The 24,987-nt window shown below is 35.9% G+C and overlaps 1 protein-coding gene and 1 long non-coding RNA gene across 3 annotated transcripts in view; one reads left to right on the top strand and one right to left on the bottom strand.

Annotated features, from left to right (window-relative positions):
* LOC129059003 (uncharacterized) overlaps window positions 1-24,987 on the bottom strand; it is a 65,795-nt gene that overhangs the window by 32,879 nt on the left and 7,929 nt on the right. The window contains exon 3 of one of the 2 annotated variants that reach the window (XR_010139724.1): window positions 18,476-18,532. The exons of the other annotated variant lie outside the window; for it this stretch is intronic. This is a non-coding gene — a long non-coding RNA (uncharacterized LOC129059003). The remainder of the gene's footprint in view (window positions 1-18,475; window positions 18,533-24,987) is intronic. 2 annotated transcript variants of the gene reach the window in all.
* CXCL8 (C-X-C motif chemokine ligand 8) lies at window positions 1,672-4,852 on the top strand. Its single transcript, XM_009240074.4, has 4 exons — window positions 1,672-1,850; window positions 2,670-2,805; window positions 3,077-3,160; window positions 3,575-4,852. The coding sequence occupies exons 1-4, from the start codon at window positions 1,787-1,789 to the stop codon at window positions 3,594-3,596; spliced, it is 306 nt and encodes a 101-aa protein (XP_009238349.1). The 5' UTR covers window positions 1,672-1,786; the 3' UTR covers window positions 3,597-4,852.

A 24,987-nucleotide genomic window follows, 5' to 3' on the forward strand; every position in this document is an offset into this window, starting at 1 on the left:
AATTGTCCATATTCTGCACTAGACAATAAACTCCCTTAAGTCAGGTACTATATCTATTTACATAGCATTCACATCTCCTACAATAAGTGACATTAGCAGATAAACAACACATATTAAATGAATAATGGAGTTTCTGAAATACTAGAGTTGAAAACTATAGGAGCTACATTATATAGAATAAACACTTACTTTGCTATAGAATTCAGTGTAACCCAGGCACTACTTTATCCTCAAGTCTTAGACTGGTTGGAGAAAGACAACAAAAAGAAACATGATTGTGCAGAAACAGACAAACCTTTTTGGAAAGCATTTGAAAATGGCATTCCCCCTCCACAGTGTGTTCACAGTGTGTGCAAATTCACTGCTCTGTTGTACTTTCTGAAAATGAAGAACTGTTACACCAAAGTGAATTATTTATAAATCGTGTACTTGCCCAGAAGCGAACAGACTTTTACTATCATAAGAACCCTTCGTTGGTGCTGTTTATCTACGGAATCCAAGACCTTTCAAGAAAGGTCTTGGATTCTTTTCTTCAGGACACTAGGACATAAAGCCACCTTTTCATGATTCGTTGAAATTTCTCACTCCATCTCTTTTGCTAGAGATCATGGGTCCTCAGAGGTCAGTCTTGGTGTCCTTGGATAAAGAGCATGAAGCAAGGGTGGTTGAACCAGAGTTTGAACCCAGATGCTCTTTCCACTAAGCACACAACTTTCCATTAGATAACACCTCCCTCCCACCCCAACCAAGCAGCTCCAGTGCACCACTTTCTGGAGCATAAACATCCCTTAACTTTACAACTTGAGTGGCCTTGAATAGTGTTCCTACCTGGAATGTGCTGTTCTCTTTCACCTTCCTCTATTGAAGCCCTCCTATTCCTCAATGCCCTGCTCCAACTGCCTTTGGAAGATTCTGCTGTTATGCCCCCACTGGAATTAATGTCTTAGTACCACTTGTCTATTCTGCTATATAGTCAGTCCTTACATTGCTTTCTTCTTCTGATAGACCAAACTCTTTAAGAACAAGTACTTAGTCTTATCTATTTCTAGATCCCCCACATTACTCAGAAAGTTACTCCATAAATGTTTGTGGAACTGATTTCTATGTGAAGCACCTGTGCCCCTTCACTCTGTTAACATGCATTAGAAAACTAAATCTTTCGAAAAGTTGTAGTATGCCCCCTAAGAGCAGTAACAGTTCCTAGAAACTCTCTAAAATGCTTAGAAAAAGATTTATTATAAATTATCTCCCCAATAAAATGATTGGCTGGCTTATCTTCACCATCATGATAGCATCTGTAATTAACTGAAAAAAAATAATTATGCCATTAAAAGAAAATCATCCATGATCTTGTTCTAACTCCTGCCACTCTAGTACTATATCTGTCACGTGGTACTATGATAAAGTTATCTAGAAATAAAAAAGGATACAATTGATAATTCACCAAATTGTGGAGCTTCAGTATTTTAAAAGATGTATATTAAAATTAAATTATTTTAAAGATCAAAGAAAACTTTCATCATACTGCGTATTTGATAAGGAACAAATAGGAAGTGTGATGACTCAGGTTTGCCCTGAGGGGATGGGCCATCAGTTGCAAATCGTGGAATTTCCTCTGACATAATGAAAAGATGAGGGTGCATAAGTTCTCTAGTGGGGCGATGATATAAAAAGCCACCGGAGCACTCCATAAGGCATAAACTTTCAGAGACAGCAGAGCGCACAAGCTTCTAGGACAAGAGCCAGGAAGAAACCACTGGAAGGAACCATCTCACTGTGTGCAAACATGACTTCCAAGCTGGCCGTGGCTCTCTTGGCAGCCTTCCTGATTTCTGCAGCTCTGTGTGAAGGTGAGCACATCTTTCTGACCTACAGAGTTTTCCTGTGTCTAAATGTGATCCTCAGACAGCAAAGCTATTCTTGATGCTTTGATAACAAACATCCTTTTTATTCAGAAACAGAATATAATCTTAGCAGTCAATTAATGTTAAATTGAAGATTTAAAAAAAACTACATATAACACTTAGGAAAGTATAAAGTTTGATCAATATAGACATTCTGCTTTTATAATTTATACCATGTAGCATGCATATATTTAACATAAGTAAGTAATTTACAGTATGCCCTATTGAGAACCACGGTTACCTCTGTTATGTATTAATATTGAGTTGAGCAAGGTAACTCAGACAATTCTACTCCTTGTAGTATTTCATTGACAAGCCTCAGACTTGTCATTAATTCCTGTCTGGTTTAAAGACACCCTGATTATAGACCAGGCATGTACAACTTATTTATGTATTTCTGTTAATTCTTTCTGAAGGCAATTTCTATGTTGGAGAGTCTTAGCTTGCCTACTATAAATGACAATGTGGTATCACAGAGGATTATGCAATATTGACCAGATAAAAATACCATGAAGATGCAGATATTGTACAAAAGGAACTCTAACTCTTTATATAGAAAGTCATTCAATGTTGTCAGTTATGACTGTTTTTTAAAACAAAGAACTAACTGATGTCAAGGGCTAGAAGAATATTCAGGAATGAGTTTACTAGAAATATGATGCTTTCCACAGTCTCCAAATAATCATATTGGAATTAGAAAGGAAGTAGCTGGCAGAGCCATGCATGTTGATAAAGTCAATCCTTAATCACTTTTTCCCCCAACAGGTGCAGTTTTGCCAAGGAGTGCTAAAGAACTTAGATGTCAGTGCATAAAGATGTACTCCAAACCTTTCCATCCCAAATTTATCAAAGAACTGAGAGTGATTGAGAGTGGACCACACTGCGCCAATACAGAAATTATGTAAGTACTTTAAAAAAGATTAGATATTTTGTTTTAGCAAACTTAAAATTAAGGAAGGTGGAAATATTTAGGAAAGTTCCGGGTGTTAGGATTACAGTAGTAAATGAAACAAAACAAAATAAAAATATTTGTCTACATGACATTTAAATATGGTAGCTTCCGCAACTACTATAAATGTTATTTTGGACTTAGACTTTATGCCTGACTTAAGGAATCATGATTTGAATGGAAAAACTAAATATTAATGTGAACCATTTCTTTCTTATTTCAGTGTAAAGCTTTCCGATGGAAGAGAGCTCTGTCTGGACCCCAAGGAAAACTGGGTGCAGAGGGTTGTGGAGAAGTTTTTGAAGAGGTAAGTTATATATTTTTTAATTTAAATTCTTCATTTATCCTGAGACATATAATCCAAAGTCAGGCTATAAATTTCTTTCTGCTGCTAAAAATCATCATTAGGTATCTGCCTTTTTGGTTAAAAAAAAAAAATGGCATCAATAGTGAGTTTGTTGTACTCATGACCAGAAAGACCATACATAGTTTGCCCAGGAAATTCTGGGTTTAAGCTTGTGTCCTATACTCTTAGTAAAGTTCCTTGTCACTCCCAGTAGTGTCCTATTTTAGATGATAACTTCTTTGGTCTCCCTATTTATAGTTGAGAATATAGAGCATTTCTAACACATGAATGTCAAAGACTATATTGAGTTTTCAAGAACCCTACTTTCCTTCTTATTAAACATAGCTCATCTTTATATTTTTAATTTTATTTTAGGGCCGAGAATCAAAATTCATAAAAAAATTCATTCTCTATGGTATCCAAGAATCAGTGAAGATGCCAGTGAAACTTCAAGCAAATCTACTTCAACACTTCATGCATTGTGTGGGTCTGTTGTAGGGTTGCCAGATGCGATACAAGATTCCTGGGTAAATTTGAATTTCAGTAAACAATGAATAGTTTTTCATTGTACCATGCAATATCCAGAACATACTTATATGTAAAATATTATTTATTTGAATCTACAAAAAACAACAAATAATTTTTAAATATAAGCTTTTTCCTAGATATTGCACGGGAGAATATACAAATAGCAAAATTGAGGCTAAGGGCCAAGAGAATATCTGAACCTTAATTTCAGGAATTGAATGGGTTTGCTAGAATGTGATATTTGAAGCATCACATAAAAATGATGGGACAATAAATTTTCCCATAAAGTCAAATTTAGCTGGAAATCCTGGATTTTTTTCTGTTAAATCTGGCAACCCTAGTCTGCTAGCCAGGATCCACAAGTCCTTGTTCCACTGTGCCTTGGTTTCTCCTTTATTTCTAAGTGGAAAAAGTATTAGCCACCATCTTACCTCACAGTGATGTTGTGAGGACATGTGGAAGCACTTTAAGTTTTTTCATCATAACATAAATTATTTTCAAGTGTAACTTATTTACCTATTTATTATTTATGTATTTATTTAAGCATGAAATATTTGTGCAAGAATTTGGAAAAATAGAAGATGAAGAATCATTGATTGAATAGTTATAAAGATGTTACAGTAAATTTATTTTATTTTAGATATTAAATGATGTTTTATTAGATAAATTTCGATCAGGGTTTTTAGATTAAACAAACAAACAATTGGGTACCCAGTTAAATTTTCATTTCAGATAAACAACAAATAATTTTTTAGTATAAGTACATTATTGTTTATCTGAAATTTTAATTGAACTAACAATCCTAGTTTGATACTCCCAGTCTTGTCATTGCCAGCTGTGTTGGCAGTGCTGTGTGGAATTACGGAATAATGAGTTAGAACTATTAAAACAGCCAAAACTCCACAGTCAGTATTAGTAATTTCTCGCTGGTTGAAACTTGTTTATTATGTACAAATACATTCTTATAATATTATTTAAATGATTGCATTTTGTAATACAAGGCTTTATATTTTTAACTTTAAGATGTTTTTATGTGTTCCCCAAATTTTTTTTTACTGTTTCTGATTGTAAGGAAATATAAAAGTAAATATGAAACATTTAAAATATAATTTGTTATCAAAGTAATCAAGTGTTTGTCTTTTTTTTTAGTTTTAGCTTATTGGGATTCTCTTTGTTTATATTTAAAATTATACTTTGATTTAGAAAACATAAATGCTTATGTTTATGTTTATGTTTATACCCTTAGCATTTTGTTTATGGAAAATTACAAACTTTTATTTTTAGAAAACAGAACTCCTTTCCAGAAATGGGTTACAAACAGTAGTGTCCTCCACAGAATGTTGGAAATGTTTTCAACTCCCCAGTGTATACTATCTTGCTAATAAGTCTGTCTTCAGATTTCGATTAACCAATTTATATGTCTGTGTGCTTTAGCATAGCTGGACATTTAAAGAGGAAAGAGAGTACATATTATAAGTTGCTTATCAGTAACTGAGGAGTAAAACTGATACGTGTGAGGCAAAGAAGTTTAAAATATGGTTAAAGCCTAAGCATATTTGCAAACAAATCAAACAATACTCTGAGAAGTAAAAATATAATTATTTAATTAAAATATTTCAGTGGATAAATTTTATAACAAATTAAACACAGTTGAAAATAAAATTAGAAAACTAGAAAACAGAACCAAAGAACTTTTGGAATTCTTAGAGACAAAGAGGTAGAAATTTGGAGAAAGAAGTGGAAAGGCGTGGAGGATACAGGTGTAAGCTCTTATAGATGTCTAATTGGATTGTCACAAGCAAAAGAGAGAGGAAAGGGTCAGAGACAACATTTGAAATGACAATGGCAAAAATCTTTCTGGAAATGATGAAAAATAACAATCGATGTTTCAAAAAATCCAGTGTACCAACATTTACCTTTATATTCCTACTCAAAAAACAAGGATTTTAGAACTTTTACATTTATCCACCTTCTAGCTCATATGCTATTGTTGCTGGGTATTTCAAATTCACTTCTTTTTAAGAGCTCCACAAGTCTGCTTGTATGTAGGTATGTAGATTTACCTGAATATTTATCAATTCATTTGTTTTCCATTCTTTCCCATGTTATGTCTCAGGCCTTTTATACCAGTTTCTTTCTGCCACAAAGACATCCTTAGAATTTAGTTTAGTAATGGTCTGCTGAAGACAAGTTTTCTCATTGGTTGTCCAAAGGAAGCTTAATTCCAAGTTTGTTCTTGAGAGGTATTGTTGCTGGCATATGTTCAATTTGTCAGAATATTTGTCAATTGTAAACTTTTGTGCACTTAATAAAAGAATATCAAAAATATATAAGGTATACATTCTTATAACTAGAAGGAACAGGCAACACATAAACAAACCATCGCAATAGGAGACTTCCAATAAACTCTTAGTAACTGATTGTCCAAGAAGACAGAAAGCAACATGGGCTTAGCAAATTTTAACAGCACATTATCAAGCCTGACCTAAGAGATATGTATAAGACATGGTGGATAACAACTTTAGGATATACATTGTTGTGTAAGTCCCCATTGACAGGACCAGCTTCATAATTTAAAGAGTGTAATGGAAAATAAAAATGTAGGAACTTGTGTTCAAAAGTTATTAAAAATGTAATCGTAACAGTTGTGATAGCAAATCAATAACACATGCATGGAACCCTTCTGAACATGAGCCCTGTACAAGTATACAGGTCACACACCCATGAAGCAGACCCTGCCCATAGAATATTTATGAAATTTATCACATTCTGAGGCATAAAGCAAGTCTCAACAAATTTCAAAGAATTGATGTTATATAGACCACATCATCCAAATATTTTTCAATTAATTTAGAATTCAACCACAAAAATATAAGTACTAAAAAGCCCGTATGTTTGGAAAACAATAAACACTTCTAAATACATTGTCTGTGTAAAGAAAATCAGAATGAAAATTCCAAAAATTTTAGAATACAATTATATAAATACTGCATATCAAAACGTGTGTGCAGTTGATAGAGTAATGGCATTCCAAGAGATGTTCATGCTCTAACCCGTGAAATCTTTGAATATGTTACCTTACACAGCCAGAGACTTTGCAGCTGTGATTATGTTAAAGATTTCAAGATTGGAAATTATCCAGGAGTATTTGTGTGGGCCTGATGTAATTGATATAATCACAAGGTTCTTCATAAGAGGAAGGCAGGATGGTCAGATACAGAGAAAGAGATGCGATCACGGAAGGAAAAGAAGTGTTACAGGGAAAAGCCCAGGAGTCAAGGAATACAGGTGCCTTTAGAAGCTGGAAAGGCAAGGAAATGGATTCTCTCCTAGAGGCACCAGAAAGAACATAACATAGCTACACTTTGGATTGAGAACTTCTGACCTTCAGAATCCTAAGGTTTATAATAATAAATTGGTGGTGTTTTATGCCACAAAGTTTATGGTAACTTTCTTTAGCAGCAATAGAAAACATAAACTGTTTAATGAAATTAATTTAATATTACTAGTAAGTATTTTATACTTACAACTGTAATGATTATATTAGAATAAAAGAATAAGGATAGTAAAATAATAAAAATAGTAAAGTAATAAAGAAATGAGCAAACCATTAATAAATCAACAGAGGATTTACACAAGTTGGTTGTTTTGAAAGATTAATAAAATTGATAAAATTGAATTGCAAATAAAACAAACTATGATTAACGGCACTAAATTTGAAAAGAGATTAATGGACATATTTCTACAATATCGTATTTCCAAATCTAACTCAAGAATTTTAAGGGGCGGAGCCAAGATGGCCGAATAGGAACAGCTCCGGTCTACAGCTCCCAGCGCGAGTGATGCAGAAGACGGGTGATTTCTGCATTTCCATCTGAGGTACCGTGTTCATCTCACTAGGGAGTGCCAGACAGTGGGCGCAGGTCAGTGGGTGAGTGCACCGTGCGCCAGCCAAAGCAGGGGCGACGCATTGCCTCACTGGGGAAGCACAAGGGGTCAGGGAGTTCCCTTTCCAGGGGTGACAGACAGCACCTGGAAAATCGGGCCACTCCCACCCGAATACTGTGCTTTTCCGACGGGCTTAGGAAACGGTGCCCCAGGACAGTATAGCCCACACCTGGCTCAGAGGATCCTACGCCCACGGAGTCTCGCTGATTGCTAGCACAGCAGTCTGAGATCAAACAGCAAGTTGGCAGCAAGGCTGGGGGAGGGGCGCCCGCCATTGCCCAGGCTCGCTTAGGTAAACAAAGCAGCCTGGAAGCTTGAACTGGGTGGAGCCCACCACAGCTCAAGGAGGCCTGCCTGCCTCTGTAGGCTCCACCTCTGGGGACAGGGCACAGACAAACAAAAAGACAGCAGTATCCTCTGCAGACTTAAATGTCCCTGTCTGACAGCTTTGAGGAGAGCAGTGGTTCTCCCAGCACGCAACTGGAGATCTGAGAACGGGCTGACTGCCTCCTCAAGTGGGTCCCTGACCCCTGACCCCCGAGCAGTGTAACTGGGAGGCACCCCCCAGCAGGGGCAGACTGACACCTCACATGGCCGGCCAGGTACTGCAACAGACCTGCAGCTGAGGGTCCTGTCTGTTAGAAGGAAAACTAACAGAAAGGACATCCACACCAAAAACCCATCTGTACATCACCATCATCAAAGACCAAAAGTAGATAAAACCACAAAGATGGGGAAAAAACAGAGCAGAAAAACTGGAAACTCTAAAAAGCAGAGTACCTCTCCTCCTCCAAAGGAACGCAGTTCGTCACCAGCAACGGAACAAAGCTGGACGGAGAATGACTTTGACGAGCTGAGAGAAGAAGGCTTCAGATGATCAAATTACTCTGAGCTACGGGAGGATATTCAAACCAAAGGCAAAGAAGTTGAAAACTTTGAAAAACATTTAGAAGAATGTATAACTAGAATAACCAATACAGAGAAGTGCTTAAAGGAGCTGATGGAGCTGAAAACCAAGGCTTGAGAACTACGTGAAGAATGCAGAAGCCTCAGGAGCTGATGCGATCAAATGGAAGAAAGGGTATCAGCCCTGGAAGATGAAATGAATGAAATGAAGCGAGAAGGGAAGTTTAGAGAAAAAAGTATAAAAAGAAACGAGCAAAGCCTCCAAGAAATGTGGGACTATGTGAAAAGACCAAATCTACGTCTGATTGGTGTACCTGAAAGTGACGGGGAGAATGGAACCAAGTTGGAAAACACTCTGCAGGATATTATCCAGGAGAACGTCCCCAATCTAGCAAGGCAGGCCAACATTCAGATCTAGGAAATACAGAGAACGCCACAAAGATACTCCTTGAGAAGAGCAACTCCAAGACACATAATTGTCAGATTCACCAAAGTTGAAATGAAGGAAAAAATGTTAAGGGCAGCCAGAGAGAAAGGTCGGGTTACCATCAAAGGGAAGCCCATCAGACTAACAGCGGATCTCTCGGCAGAAACCCTACAAGCCAGAAGAGAGTGGGGGCCAATATTCAACATTCTTAAAGAGAAGAATTTTCAACCCAGAATTTCATATCCTGCCAAACTAAGCTTCATAAGTGAAGGAGAAATAAAATCCTTTACAGACAAGCAAATGCTGAGAGATTTTTTCACCACCAGGCCTGCCCTAAAAGAGCTCCTGAAGGAAGCGCTAAACATGGAAAGGCACAACCGGTACCAGCCACTGCAAAATCATACCGAAATGTAAAGACCATCAAGACTAGGAAGAGACTGCATCAACTAACGAGCAAAATAACCAGCTAACATCATAATGACAGGATCAGATTCACACATAACAATATTAACTTTAAATGTAAATGGACTAAATGCTCCAATTAAAAGACACAGACTGGCAAATTGGATAAAGACTCAAGACCCATCAGTGTGCTGTATTCAGGAAACCCATCTGACATGCAGAGACACATATAGGCTCAAAATAAAAGGATGGAGGAAGATCTACCAAGCAAATGGAAAACAAAAAAAGGCAGGGGTTGCAATCCTAGTCTCTGATAAAACAGACTTTAAACCAAAAAAGATCAAAAGAGACAAACAAGGCCATTACATAATGGTAAAGGGATTAATTCAACAAGAACAGCTAACTATCCTAAATATATATGCACCCAATACAGGAGCACCCAGATTCATAAAGCAAGTCCTGAGTGACCTACAATGACACTTAGACTCTCACACATTAATAATGGGAGACTTTAACACCCCACTGTCAACATTAGACAGATCAACGAGACAGAAAGTCAACAAGGATACCCAGGAATTGAACTCAGCTCTGCGCCAAGCGGACCTAATAGACATCTGCAGAACTCTCCACCCCAAATCAACAGAATATACATTTTTTTCAGCACCACACCACACCTATTCCAAAATTGACCATATACTTGGAAGTAAAGCTCTCCTCAATAAATGTAAAAGAACAGAAATTATAACAAACTATCTCTCAGATCACAGTGCAATCAAGCTAGAACTCAGGATTAAGAACCTCACTCAAAACCACTCATCTACATGGAAACTGAACAACTTGCTCCTGAATGACTACTGGGTACATAATGAAATGAAGGCAGAAATGAAGATGTTCTTTGAAACCAATGAGAACCAAGACACAACATACCAGAATCTCTGGGATGCATTCAAAGCAGTGTGTAGAGGGAAATTTATAGCACTAAATGCCCACAAGAGAAAGCAGGAAAGATCCAAAATTGACACCCTAACATCACAATTAAAAGAACTAGAAAAGCAAGAGCAAACACATTCAAAAGCTAGCAGAAGGCAAGAAATAACTAAAATCAGAGCAGAACTGAAGGAAATAGAGACACAAAAAACCCTTCAAAAAATAAATGAATCCAGGAGCTGGTTTTTTGAAAGGATCAACAAAATTGATAGACCGCTAGCAAGATTAATAAAGAAAAAAAGAGGGAAGAATCAAATAGATGCAATAAAAAATGATAAAGGGGATATCACCACCAATCCGACAGAAATACAAACTACCATCGGAGAATATTACAAACACCTCTACGCAAATAAACTAGAAAATCTAGAAGAAATGGATAAATTCCTCAACACATACACCCTCCCAAGACTAAACCAGGAAGAAGTTGAATCTCTGAATAGACCAATAACAGGAGCTGAAATTGTGGCAACAATCAATAGCTTACCAACCAAAAAAAGTCCAGGACCAGATGGGTTCACAGCCGAATTCTACCAGAGGTACAAGGAGGAGCTGGTACCATTCTTTCTGAAACTATTCCAATCAATAGAAAAAGAGGGAATCCTCCCTAACTCATTTTATGAGGCCAGCGTCATCCTGATACCAAAGCCGGGCACAGACACAACAAAAAAAGAGAATTTTAGACCAATATCCTTGATGAACATTGATGCAAAAATCCTCAATAAAATACTGGCAAACAGAATCCAGCAGCACATCAAAAAGCTTATCCACCATGATCAAGTGGGCTTCATCCCTGGGATGCAAGGCTGGTTCAATATACGCAAATCAATAAATGTAATCCAGCATATAAACAGAACTAAAGACAAAAACCACATGATTATCTCAATAGATGCAGAACAGGCCTTTGACAAAATTCAACAACCCTTCATGCTAAAATCTCTCAATAAATTAGGTATTGATGGGATGTATCTCAAAATAATAAGAGCTATTTATGACAAACCCACAGCCAATATCATACTGAATGGGCAAAAACTGGAAGCATTCCCTTTGAAAACTGGCACAAGACAGGGATGCCCTCTCTCACCACTTCTATTCAACATAGTGTTGGAAGTTCTGGCCAGGGCAATCAGGCAAGAGAAGGAAATCAAGGGTATTCAATTAGGAAAAGAGGAAGTCAAATTGTCCCTGTTTGCAGATGACATGATAGTATATCTAGAAAACCCCATTGTCTCAGCCCAAAATCTCCTTAAGCTGATAAGCAACTTCAGCAAAGTCTCAGGTTACAAAATCAATGTACAAAAATCACAAGCATTCTTATACATCAATAACAGACAAACAGAGAGCTAAATCATGAGTGAATTCCCATTCACAATTGCTTCAAAGAGAATAAAATACCTAGGAATCCAACTTACAAGGGATGTGAAGGACCTCTTCAAGGAGAACTACAAACCACTGCTCAAGGAAATAAAAGAGGATACAAACAAATGGAAGAACATTCCATGCTCATGGGTAGGAAGAATCAATATCATGAAAATGGCCATCCTTCCCAAGGTAATTTACAGATTCAATGCCATCCCCATCAAGTTACCAATGACTTTCTTCACAGAATTGGAAAAAACTACTTTAAAGTTCATATGGAACCAAAAAAGAGCCCGCATCGCCAAGTCAATCCTAAGCCAAAAGAACAAAGCTGGAGGCATCACACTACCTGACTTCAAACTATACTACAAGGCTACAGTAACCAAAACAGCATGGTACTGGTACCAAAACAGAGATATAGATCAATGGAACAGAACAGAGCCGTCAGAAATAATGCCACATATCTACAACTATCTGATCTTTGACAAACCTGACAAAAACAAGAAATGGGGAAAGGATTCCCTATTTAATAAATGGTGCTGGGAAAACTGGCTAGCCATATGGAGAAACCTGAAACTGGATCCCTTCCTTACACCTTATACAAAAATCAATTCAAGATGGATTAAAGACTTAAATGTTAGACCTAAAACCATACAAACCCTAGAAGAAAATCTAGGCATTACCATTCAGGACATAGGCACGGGCAAGGACTTCATGTCTAAAACACCAAAAGCAATGGCAACAAAAGCCAAAATTGACAAATGCGATCTAATTAAACTAAAGAGCTTCTGCACAGCAAAGGAAACTACCATCAGAGTGAACAGGCAACCTACAAAATGGGAGAAAATTTTCGCAACCTACTCATCTGACAAAGGGCTAATATCCAGAATCTACAATGAACTCCAACAAATTTACAAGAAAAAAACAAACAACCCCATCAAAAAGTGGGCGAAGGACATGAACAGACACTTCTCAAAAGAAGACATTTATGCAGCCAAAAAACACATGAAAAAATGCTCACCATCACTGGCCATCAGAGAAATGCAAATCAAAACCACAATGAGATACCATCTCACACCAGTTAGAATGGCAATCATTAAAAAGTCAGGAAACAACAGGTGCTGGAGAGGATGTGGAGAAATAGGAACACTTTTACACTGTTGGTGGGACTGTAAACTAGTTCAAACCTTGTGGAAGTCAGTGTGGCGATTCCTCAGGGATCTAGAACTAGAAATTCCATTTGACCCAGCCATCCCATTACTGGGTATATACCCAAAGGACTATAAATCATGCTGGTATAAAGACACATGCACACGTATGTTTATTGCAGCATTATTCACAATAGCAAAGACTTGGAACCAACCCAAATGTCCAACAATAATAGACTGGATTAAGAAAATGTGGCACATATACACCATGGAATACTATGCAGCCATAAAAAATGATGAGTTCATGTCCTTTGTAGGGACATGGATGAAATTGGAAATCATCATTCTCAGTAAACTATCGCAAGAACAAAAAACCAAACACCACATATTCTCACTCATAGGTGGGAATTGAACAATGAGAACACATGGACACAGGAAGGGGAACATCACACTTCGGGGACTGTTGTGGGGTGGGGGGAGGGGGGAGGGATAGCATTGGGAGATATACCTAATGCTAGATGACGAGTTGGTGGGTGCAGTGCACCAGCGTGGCACATGTATACATATGTAACTTACCTGCACGTTGCGCACATGTACCATAGAGCCTAAAGTATAATAATAATAATAATAAAAATAATAAATAAAAGAATTTTAAAAAACATCTATAGAATTCAATAACAAGGACATATTAATCAATATTTTAAAATATTTCTACTAAGAAAAAAATAAGTAAGCCACACAATTTTATCAGAACTCATTCATAAAAACACATTACAAAAATTTTTAAACAACACAGTATTAAGACAAAAGCATTTAAAGATTTTAATACATCATAACAAACTTAATACAACTTAATAACTGAATACAACTTAAATAACTGAAGATCAATTAATGAAATTCACAAACATTGACAAATGATATTAAGGTAGTAAAGGAGAAAAAACTCGATCATCTCAATGGATTCAGAAGTAACCTGGGATATGACTTAACATCCAATCATTTTAAAGAAAAAAAATAAATCCTCTAGGAATGAGAGGAAACTACTTTAAACCTATAAAAGTTACAATAAAACAAACAAAAATCACAGCATACTCAAGACTTAAGAGTTAATTTAAAAATAGTAATATATGCAATTGAAGCAAAACAGGTTTCCATTATCACCACTTCCATTCAATTTTTTATTGAAAGTCCTGGGCAATGCAGGAAGATAGGAACAAAGATATTAAAAAGTAACAATTGGGAAAGAAAAAAATAAAAGGTACAACTCAAAGGACTATATAAAGATAATTGATTAACTTTAAAAAATTTTGCTGGGTATGAAAACAATTTATAAAAACAAATTGCTTCTCTGTACACCAGGAACAATTAGAAAAGGCAGCTTAAAGCATACTGTATAAACTAGCATCATCATTTAAATCAACAGGAAATAAATCTAACAAAGCTGTGTAAGAAATGTGTAAAGAATATTATTATACTTTATTAAACCCCCAAGATTGGAGATCACCCTATAAAAACCCTAGAAGACAACTTAGGCAATACCATCCTGGACGTAGGAGTGGGCAAAGATTTCATGACAAAGATAACAAAAGCAATCTCAACGAAAGCAAATGTTGACAAACGATATCTAATTAAACTTAAGAGCTTCTGTGCAGCAAGAGAAATTATCAACAGAGTACACAGATAACCTACAGGATGAGAGAAAATATTTGCAAAATATGCATCTGATAAAGGTCTAATATCCAGTATCCATAAGGAGCTTAAACAAATTTATGAGAAAAAAAAACCATTAAAAAATGGGCAAAGGACATGAACAGATTCTTTTCAAAAGAAGACATACTTGTGGCCAAGGAGCATACGAAAAGAAGATCAACATCACTGATCATTAGAGAAATGCAAATCACAAACAAAATGAGATACCATCTCACATCAGTCAGAATGGCTATTATTAAAAAATCAAAAAACAGATGCTGATGACATTGTGGAGAAAAAATGATGCTTATATCCTGTTGGTGGGACTGTAGCTTAGTTCAATCATTGTGAAAAGCAGTATGGCGATTCCTTGAAGAGATAAAAGCAGAACTACCATTTGACCCAGAAATCTCATTACTGCATATATACCCAGAGTAATATAAATCATTCTACCATAAAGACACTTGCATGTATATATTCATTGCAGCACTATTCACAAGAGCAAAGACATGGAATCAACCTAAATGCCCATCAAAGATAGACTGATAAAGAAAATATGGTACATGCATGTACACCACAAAATACTATGCACCCATAAAATAGAACAAGATTATGTCTTTTGCAGGAATGTGGATGGAGCTGGAAACTATTATCCTCAGCAAACTAAGGAAGAAACAGGAAACTAAACACTGCAGGTTCTTACTTATACGTGGAAGCTGAATTATGAGAACCCATGAACACGAAGGGAACAACAGATATGGGGTCTACTTGAGGGTGGAGGGTGGGAGGAGTGAGAGGAGCAGAAAAGGTAATTATTAGGTACCAGGCTTAATACCTGGGTGATGAAATAATCTGTATAACAAACCCCCGTGACAGGAGTTCACCTATGTAACAAACCTGCCCACGTCCCCTGGAACCTAAAATAAAAGTTACAAAAAAGTCATCAAAGGAAACCTAAAAATAAGGTAAATATAACATGTTGCATGAATTGGAAATAAATCTTATAAAACAGATGTCACTTATTTCCCAATTAATTTACAGATCCAATGCAGTTCTAATATAATTTCCAAAATCTATGTATGTAACTTATCAAGACGATTTTAAAATTTGTCTTGAAGTGAAAGGTTCAAAAACATCTGAGACATCTTTGAAGAAGAACAAGTTGAGACACACGCTTATTAAAGCATTGGGGTCTCATTCCCAGTAGCCTTTAGAGAAAATTATAGCTGTTAGCCTTGACAGAAAGAGTTAGACTAAGTGGCTTATTGAATTGATTCAAAGCCAATCAATCTATGTGAAAACACTGGTATTAGTAAGACATCTAAAGACTGCAAGGAAGACATAGGCTGGGATACTTTCATTAATCAGGTTTGCATATTCCAGATGATCTGAAGTCACAAAGGGTTCCCTCTTTCTTTCATGTTTAGAAAATATGCTATAGGACATTTAGAGTGAGGAAGAAAGTCTTCTCTTATTTTCTCACTAGTTAGTTCACATTGCAATCTGCTTTTCCTATGTAATTTAGCTTCTTAACAATTGCTCTGGGTACCTATAGTTCCTATTATCTCTCTGGTCTCTTTTATAACTCCCAGTGCATATTAACACATAGGTATTCAGCATAATAGAATCAATGCAAGATTTAAAAGTGACCCACCAGCAGGAACCAACTGAAAATTCTACCTGGTATTCACTGTTTAGAAACAACTTCGTTGTTTCCTTTTAGAAATTGACTTTTTCCTGCCTATATTTCTTCTCTCGCTATGTTGTGGGCTTCTTTTTCTTCAGAGTTCTGCCTAAACTTCATTTCCATATTCTCCTCTTCAAATTCAAGATCCCTTGTCCCACTCCCATTTTTCAGTTTCTCATCTTGTGTATCTCATTGATTAGTAAATAAAACAGGTAGAAATAAGTAAGTTTAATAAAATATTGCTAGGAGATGTACCAAAGTTCTTTCCATGAAAGTTGATCATATGAATTGGATCATTTTTGTCACTCAAGTAAAACAGAGTCGGGAGGCCGAGGAGGGGGCGGGGTGGGGTAAAAGCACTCAGCACAAAACATTGCTCAAAAGATGTAATTCTCTGCAAGCTGGGCAGCTAAAGCTGCCTGCTATAACCTGAAACCAGTTTGATCTAACAATTGCTGAAACCTGCTGAAACTCTCTGACTAGTTTTGCCCACTGCTGTCACTTACCTATCAGAGTTTGCTAGAACCTTAAATCTTACTAGTGCTAATGAAATTTCTCAAAGAGCAATATGTAACATTTTCCCATTTCATAAAATCTTGAAACTTCTCCTTGTTATCCAGAAAGCACACTTTCACTTGTCCTAAAAAGCATGCCTCCCCAATCTGTAGATTTAGAAAAAATAATAAAAAATAAAGCTCTACTCCTTTCCCTCTACAGATCTCATGGTCTTTGGTTAAGATTCGGAAGCAGGCAAGCAGGGGTTATCTAATCTAACTAGCCTAGACTTCCATGAGAACGTTTAGAGTCTGACGCATGAGTAGGAGTTAGCCACACAAAGGGAAGAAGGATGTGTAGGAAAGGAATCTAGACAGTGAGAAAAAGTAATCTGTAGGCAAGAGCTTGACATGATTTAAGAAGTGAAAGAATATCAGTATGACTAGAGTTTGGCATGAAACAGAACACGTGCTAACAGCTAAAGCTAAGACAATAGACAATACATTGCTCTAAAGGGCTTAGAGTTAGAATGGAAAACTTCTAGTGCGTTTCAATTTGCCTCATTTTGAGTTGTGAACACTACATGCCATTCTTCCTCCGAGGTGTTTCCAAATGGAAGTGGGAGGCCACAAAAGCAACCTAAAGTGTTTAATCTTAGAAACTTCTTGGTACCATTTGGAGATTGAATCAAAGAACTAACTTCTTCTGACTCTAAACAAAACCTCTTAATGTTAGGTTTTAACATCATATTAATATCATCAGTATCCAACCCTACAAGCAAAATGGGAATATCTGTACCAATTCAGTGTATCTTAATAATGAATACTTTTAAGCACTACCTCTCAATTCCATCTTTATCACCTTTAAAATATGCCAGATTATTTCTTTACTCTCTCATCTATATTGTCACTGTCTACAAGACAGTGAAGTATTCCGTCTAAAAGGCAATCAAGTAGGTCAAATTGAAAATGTGCCATCATGTAAATAAGCCAAAAAAAGGAAAAATGAAAAAGAGAGAGGGAGAATGTGAGCATGTGAGTGAGAGAGAAAGAAAAGTCAAGCAATTTGCTGAATTAATATTTTTGCTTTATTTTTCTTCAATGATCATAGTAATGTATATAGATGTATATAGAGAGTTGTATATGTATATTTATGTATACAAATATGTATTTATTTGTATAGACCCAGCCTTAGAAACAAACTACATGAAAGATATTATCACATACCTTTGATCCATTTGTGTGATCTTCAAATTACTTGTCTAATTTTACTGAATAGAAGCATGAATTTAAATATACAGAAATACACAAAATAAAAGATATATAAAGCTAATAAAGTGTTCACCCTAAAATTGCATTACATGAAAAATACCATAATACATATGTTGTACATACAACATACAAAATCAAGAATTTTCATAAATGCCATTTTTTTGCTAGAAATGCATCCAGAAATAGATTCATCAGTTGAAGTACCTAAGCAAAAATATTTTATTTTCAAGATTTTGTTAAATAAGTAATTATTTTTTATTACAATACATCTATTTTTACATTCAGTTTATATTTCAAAACTTGAGAAGGATAAAAAATTATTTGGCTTTTGGCTTGTGATAATAATACAGCAAGTGAAAATTCCTTAAGAATGTACTAACTCTGCAATAACAATAAAAAGTCTAAGAAACAAGCCATTTCTCCATTACTCACTTTAAAAGACGTCCAGATAGCAATTGTCTCATGTTTGGTAACCATCAGCTGAGTTTGCTGAAAACACAGACAACAAATAGAAACTTTTCCAATGCATCAGAGTAAATCGACAATTCCATCTCACAAGATTTTCAAAACAGAAAATCAAGAATCCTCTAAATGATTACTTAAGTCAAAGAATCCAGCTCTTACAATGAATGGAGACAGAGGGATTTCTATGTACTTTGCATTCCATAAAAGTTAAATTAAATAGCTACGCCAAGGTATCTCTTGATGAAAAACAAAGATATGAAAACATTCACAGAAGTTTCCACCCAAAGTTTGTTTCAGACGTATCTGGATGAATATTCCAATAACTTTGTAAAAGATTATAGTGCAAGAGGTGAGAATAAACTTAAGGTATCAAGGAATTCTATTTCATAGGGGATAGTTACCTTACATTTTAATCATGTTGTGATATGAGTCCACTATCTAAATCGATCCTAAATTAGGATAACTAATCAGATCCTAATTTAATCTGCCACTCACTGCACGCTACTTTGCCTTTACACTTACATTTTTAGTGTTCCTCCAAATGAAGCATTTGTAGGGAAAGTATTCTATAAGTAGATACTTCTGCCTAGATTTATTTTTTCTATATGCTTCCAAAGGTATCCACCATGCCTCTTACAGGAATCCCATTTTGAAACATGTTATTAAAGAGACAACTCATTTCTAGTCATCTCTCTGCAGGTCTCCAGCAGCTCTGCTATGACGTAGGTGAATCATCCTCCTCCCCAAATTGTTTTATTTTCCTTAGTATGTGCTAGTCATGTTTTGTGAAAAACTCATTCCTAAACTTTCTTGTTCAGGAAACAAGAAATATTTTGTTATTATTGAGCTCATTGAAAAATTTCTGAATATTAAAAAATATCATATTTCAAGATCCTTTTGTAAATCTTAAATGAGCCTTAGAGTTGGTGAAGGACATTTGTAAAATATAATGCTTTATTCTGAAGAGAGAGGAAAATCTTAGCATTTTCTTTCTTTTTCTATCTTCCTGAACCATCTTATCCATCTTATGTTGTGGGTTAGTTTTAGAGGCTTCTTTGCAGCTATGAAAAGGACTATGACTTCTACTTCTAAGTCCCTTTTCTAGCACTAAACTTCTTCCCAAAATAATCTTTCTAATTTCCTAGTGAACTAAAATTGTCTCATTTTTCCTTATCTCAAAATGGAGAGAAGCGTTAGTAGTAATATGTACTAAGTAAAATTTGTTATATCTTTCACACGTAATGTCACATAGATTCTATCCAAACTGTTTGTATGTGTTTCCATCTATATCCTTCCTATTATCTAAATCTTTTAAAACCTTGTGTTTATTCATATATTTTTAATTGATATATAAAATCGTTGTATTTACCATGCACAGTGTGATAGGTTTTTTGACCCCTCACTTTACAGTGAGAAAAACTACATGACTCCGATTTTAAATGTGGTGTACTCCATGTGGTATGTATTTGGAATAGAATAAATGCCATTTTTGCACTTGATTTCCATGTAACATAGTACATTAGCTTTTAAAGATTTAACTTTTGAATATTTGACTCCTGAAAAATCTATGGCATGTAAAGGTATTATGGGTTCACAATTCTGATGCTGCTATACATGTATTCTAAACATTTTAATTGAACAATTGATGGCTAATGGTAAGAGCCAGGTTTCTCATTGTTACTCTAAGCATTTTCAGATAAGCAAGGAGGGGAAGATAAAATGATTCGAGTAATGAATTAGAGTTGAAGACATCAGTATGAATTCATGGTTAGCTTAATATAGATACAGATGGATACATATATAAATATTTATAGATACGTGTATATAATTGGGTTAGTATGCACACATATATTTCTTTCCTTTGTTATCTGAGAGGGCTTAGAAGTAATAGCACTCCAGTAGCAACAAGAACAACTAGAACCCAAATCTTGGTTTCTAAAATCATTTTCCAATGAAATGAATGAATGTGGTGCCTTTGAAGAAATGAGTGTAGTTGAGTGTAGGACTGAGGCAAGAAATCTACAAGATGATCCATGAGCATCTTCTAGTGCCAGAAAATAAGGGAGTGTCCCCATCCCCATTAAAAAATTGATGATGGTATGTCAAAGAGGACCAGGAGCTAACTGAAGCTAGAATGATGGCCAAAGCTGGAACAACTTGAGAACAAAATGAAGTAGTATTATAACCCAAAATATAAAGTGAATATTCATGAGTCCAAATGGATCTAAATAAATGATTGAATAAATAAATAAATTGTTATGAAAAGACTAAAATTTGCAGTCTCATTTACCATGCAAAATAATTCCAAATAATTTCTGTGATATGCTCCCTTTAGGAGGTAGAGTATAACTATGCACTGCAGAAGTATGGGCTGAGCCTAGTGACTTAATTCCAATGACTATGGTATGGAAAGGGAAGGAGGAAGACTAGTTTTATAGTAGAGAAACCTGAAAAATACTGCCTGACCATGTGATCAAAGTCAACATCATAAATGATAAACCATGTTGATAGTACGTACAGATAAATTTCAATGGGGAGGTATTTTACAAAATACCTGAGTAGTGCTCCTGAAAACTGTCAAGGTCATCTAATACAAGGAAATTCTGAGAAACTGTTACAACTAAGAGGAGCCTAAGGAGACATGACAACTTAATGTAATGTGGCATCCTGGATTGATCCTGGATAGACCATAAAAAAGACATTCGGTAAAACTATGAAAATCTATGTAGGGACTTTAATTAATAATAACTTATCAATATTGATTCATTAGTTGTAACAAATTTACCCTACTAATGTAAATGTGACTAACAGTAGAAACTGGGTGGGGATATATAGAAACTGTAATAATTTCTCAATTTTTCTGTAAATCTAAAACTGTTCTTTTAAAAAGTCTATTTTTTATGTGGGCATATGAGACAAAAAAATCACAGTGTGTAGTAATTTGCAAGTTTCTGCCATAACGATAACACTGGTACATGGGCTATGAAGATGATGTGGGGAAAGCATGTGCCCTAGGTAATGACAGTGCCAAACTTATCACCACATACATTGGTACAGCTTTGTCTTGCCTTCCTTGAGATCTGCTACTAGAGTATGCTGGTCTTTGAGAACTTGTCCAATCTCTGGATCTATTTTTTAAAAAATGTCAAAGGTCCATCCACCATAATAAATAATCATATTCAGGAACTAAGCATATTAGAAAAAAATACGTAGCAGCTCAGGACCATCAGCAGAAGGTGGTAGAGATTGTGGTGAACTGGACAACACATGGTCTGCTTTGTCTCCTAATAATTCAGAATATCTTATGACACAGAACTTGGCAAGCCAAATTCTGTGGAATGCCAGTTTGGACCACCATCCTCCTAAGAGGAATTTTGTTTTATCTGCTATAGTAAACTCTGACACCACAGGTATTCGACTTTTAATTAAGTTCATTGCTCCATCTGTGGCTACTTTCCTTCAATTAGGGTTGGATAATCAATGTTGGACCATATGATCATATGCCACGTTTTAGCTTTCTTATATCTGGGATGGTGGAGAGTTGGGAAATACAACAATGCTATTCAATAAATATGATTCAAAAGCTAAATTGTTCTTCAATTTTACATTACGCCCAATTGAAAAGAAATGCAACAAAACAGAGACTAAAAGAAATTAAGGGAGTAAATTGTTAGTCACTGCCTCATTTCTACTACATTCCTCCAGCTACCTGTAATTGGCTTAATAGGTGGGCTAAGCCTGAGCTTGAGTCTGACGAAGTTCTTTTTTTTTTATTATTATTATTATACTTTAAGTTTTAGGGTACACGTGCACAATGTGCAGGTTAGTTACATATGTATACATGTGCCATGCTGGTGTGCTGCACCCATTAACTCGCCATTTAGCATTAGGTATATCTCCTAATGCTATCCCTCCCCACTCCCCCAACCCCACAACAGGCCCCAGAGTGTGATGTTCCCCTTCCTGTGTCCATGTGTTCTCATTGTTCAATTCCCATCTATGAGTGAGAACATGCGGTGTTTGGCTTCTTGTCCTTGCGATAGTTTACTGAGAATGATAATTTCCAATTTCATCCATGTCCCTACAAAGGACATGAACTCATCGTTTTTTATGGCTGCATAGTATTCCATGGTGTATATGTGCCTCATTTTCTTAATCCAGTCTATCATTGTTGGACATTTGGGTTGGTTCCAAGTCTTTGCTATTGTGAATAGTGCCTCAAGAAACATATGTGTGCATGTGTCTTTATAGCAGCACGATTTATAGTCCTTTGGATTTATATACCCAGTAATGGGATGGCTGGATCAAATGGTATTTCTAGTTCTAGATCCCTGAGGAATCGCCACACTGACTTCCACAATGGTTGAACTAGTTTACAGTCCCACCAACAGTGTAAAAGTGTTCCTATTTCTCTACATCCTCTCCAGCACCTGTTGTTTCCTGACTTTTTAATGATTGCCATTCTAACTGGTATGAGATGGTATCTCATTGTGGTTTTGATTTGCATTTCTCTGATGGCCAGTGATGATGAGCATTTTTTCATGTGTCTTTTGGCTGCATAAATGTCTTCTTTTGAGCAGTGTCTGTTCATATCCTTCACCCACTTTTTGATGGGGTTGTTTGTTTTTTTCTTGTAAATTTGTTTGAGTTAATTGTAGATTCTGGATATTAGCCCTTTGTCAGATGAGTAGGTTGCGAAAATTTTCTCCCATTTTGTAGGTTGCCTGTTCACTCTGATGGTAGTTTCTTTTGCTTTGCATATGTAGAAAGCTGAAACTGGATCCCTTCCTTACACCTTATACAAAAATTAATTCAAGATGAATTAAAGACTTAAACGTTAGACCTAAAACCATAAAAACCCTAGAAGAAAACCTAGGCATTACCATTCAGGACATAGGCATGGGCAAGGACTTCATGACTAAAACACCAAAAGCAATGGCAACAAAAGCCAAAATTGACAAATGGGATCTAATTAAACTAAAAGAGTCTGATGAAGTTCTTGAGGTAACAGCGGCAGGATAAATAAAACGACAAACACTAAATCAGACTCCCTCAGAACCAGGTTCCACCAACCCAGTCAGTGGCCTGCTGAGCTTCTGGAACCTTACAACATTTTCTTGCCTTGCACTCTGTTTTGGCAACCCAAGCTTCTCACTATTTCTTGTTTCCTCCTAACTACATGCCCTGATGTATTCTTTAGATGTGATAACTGGGCTTGGGTTTCTGGTTTTGACCCTTGGCTCCCCTCCTTGACTATTAGCTGTACTTGTCCCTTGCACTGTGTCTGCCTCTGACTATTCAGAATGACCTCTAGTCTGTTTCTAAAATAACCTCAAGATCTTCTATTCAGCGCTAAAAACAAGAAACTTGGCATACTGAGTCGCAGATATTCTGGAAGGGTTATATGTTGAATAGACATAGGAGAGGTATATTGAAGGCAAGCTGGATAAGCTAAAGTGGATTCCCAACTTGAGGAGCAAAGCCTGAACTCAAGCCTACCCTATCCATGTTTTTACCCTTTTTTATCTAGGTTAGAAAATTTTTATATAATTTTAAAGTTCTCTATCTGTCTATCTTTCTATCTATCTGTCATCGCCTGCATTCCCTATTGTTTTAAAACTTTCTAAAAATACTATAGTAAAATATACATAACAGCATTTATGATTTTAATGATTTTTAGGTTTATAGTTTAGTGGGCATTAAGTATATTCACGTTGTTGTGCAACTATCACCACTAACCATCTCTAGAACCTTTATATCTTCCCAAATTGAAACTCTGTACCCATTAGACAATAACTGTTTACTCCCTTCTTTCCCAGCCCCGGACAACCACCATTCTGTTTCTCTGTAGGTATGAATTTGACTACTTTAGATACTTAATAAAGTGGAATCATATAATATTTGTCCTTTTGTGACTGGCATATTTCACCTTGCATAATGTCTTCAAGGTTTATTCATATTGTAGTTTGTGTCTGAATTTCCTGCCTTATTAAGGCTGAATAATATTGCACTGTATATATATATATATGCATATATATGCATATACATATATGCACACACACATATACTGTGTGTGTATATATACGTATATATTGCACCGTATGTGTATATATATATACAACCCAAATGTTCATTGATGGATAAATAGTTAGACAACATATGGTGTGTGTGTGTGTATATAAATATGGTATACCATATATATATACCATATATACACACACACACACCATATATATATACACCATATATATGGTATGTATATATATACACACACACACATATATATGCCATATATATGGTGTACATATACACACACACACACATATATCTATATATACACACCATATGTTGTCTAACTATCCATCGATGAACATTTGGGTTGTTTTCACCTTTTGGCTATTGTGAATAATGCTGTTATGATCATTGGTGTCCAGATGTCTGAGTCTCTGCTTTCAATTATGTTGGGTGTACACCTAGAA

Source organism: Pongo abelii, chromosome 3 (genome assembly GCF_028885655.2).
Source record: "Pongo abelii isolate AG06213 chromosome 3, NHGRI_mPonAbe1-v2.0_pri, whole genome shotgun sequence".
NCBI classification, from domain to species: domain Eukaryota; kingdom Metazoa; phylum Chordata; class Mammalia; order Primates; family Hominidae; genus Pongo; species Pongo abelii.

Excerpts from the sequence above, each read along its gene's own strand:
- CXCL8 (XM_009240074.4), top strand. The coding sequence starts at position 1,787 with ATGACTTCCAAGCTGGCCGTGGCTCTCTTGGCAGCCTTCCTGATTTCT. Across the intron at positions 2,806-3,076 it reads TGCGCCAATACAGAAATTAT|TGTAAAGCTTTCCGATGGAA; the intron begins GTAAGTACTTTA and ends TTCTTATTTCAG. Across the intron at positions 3,161-3,574 it reads GTGGAGAAGTTTTTGAAGAG|GGCCGAGAATCAAAATTCAT; the intron begins GTAAGTTATATA and ends ATTTTATTTTAG.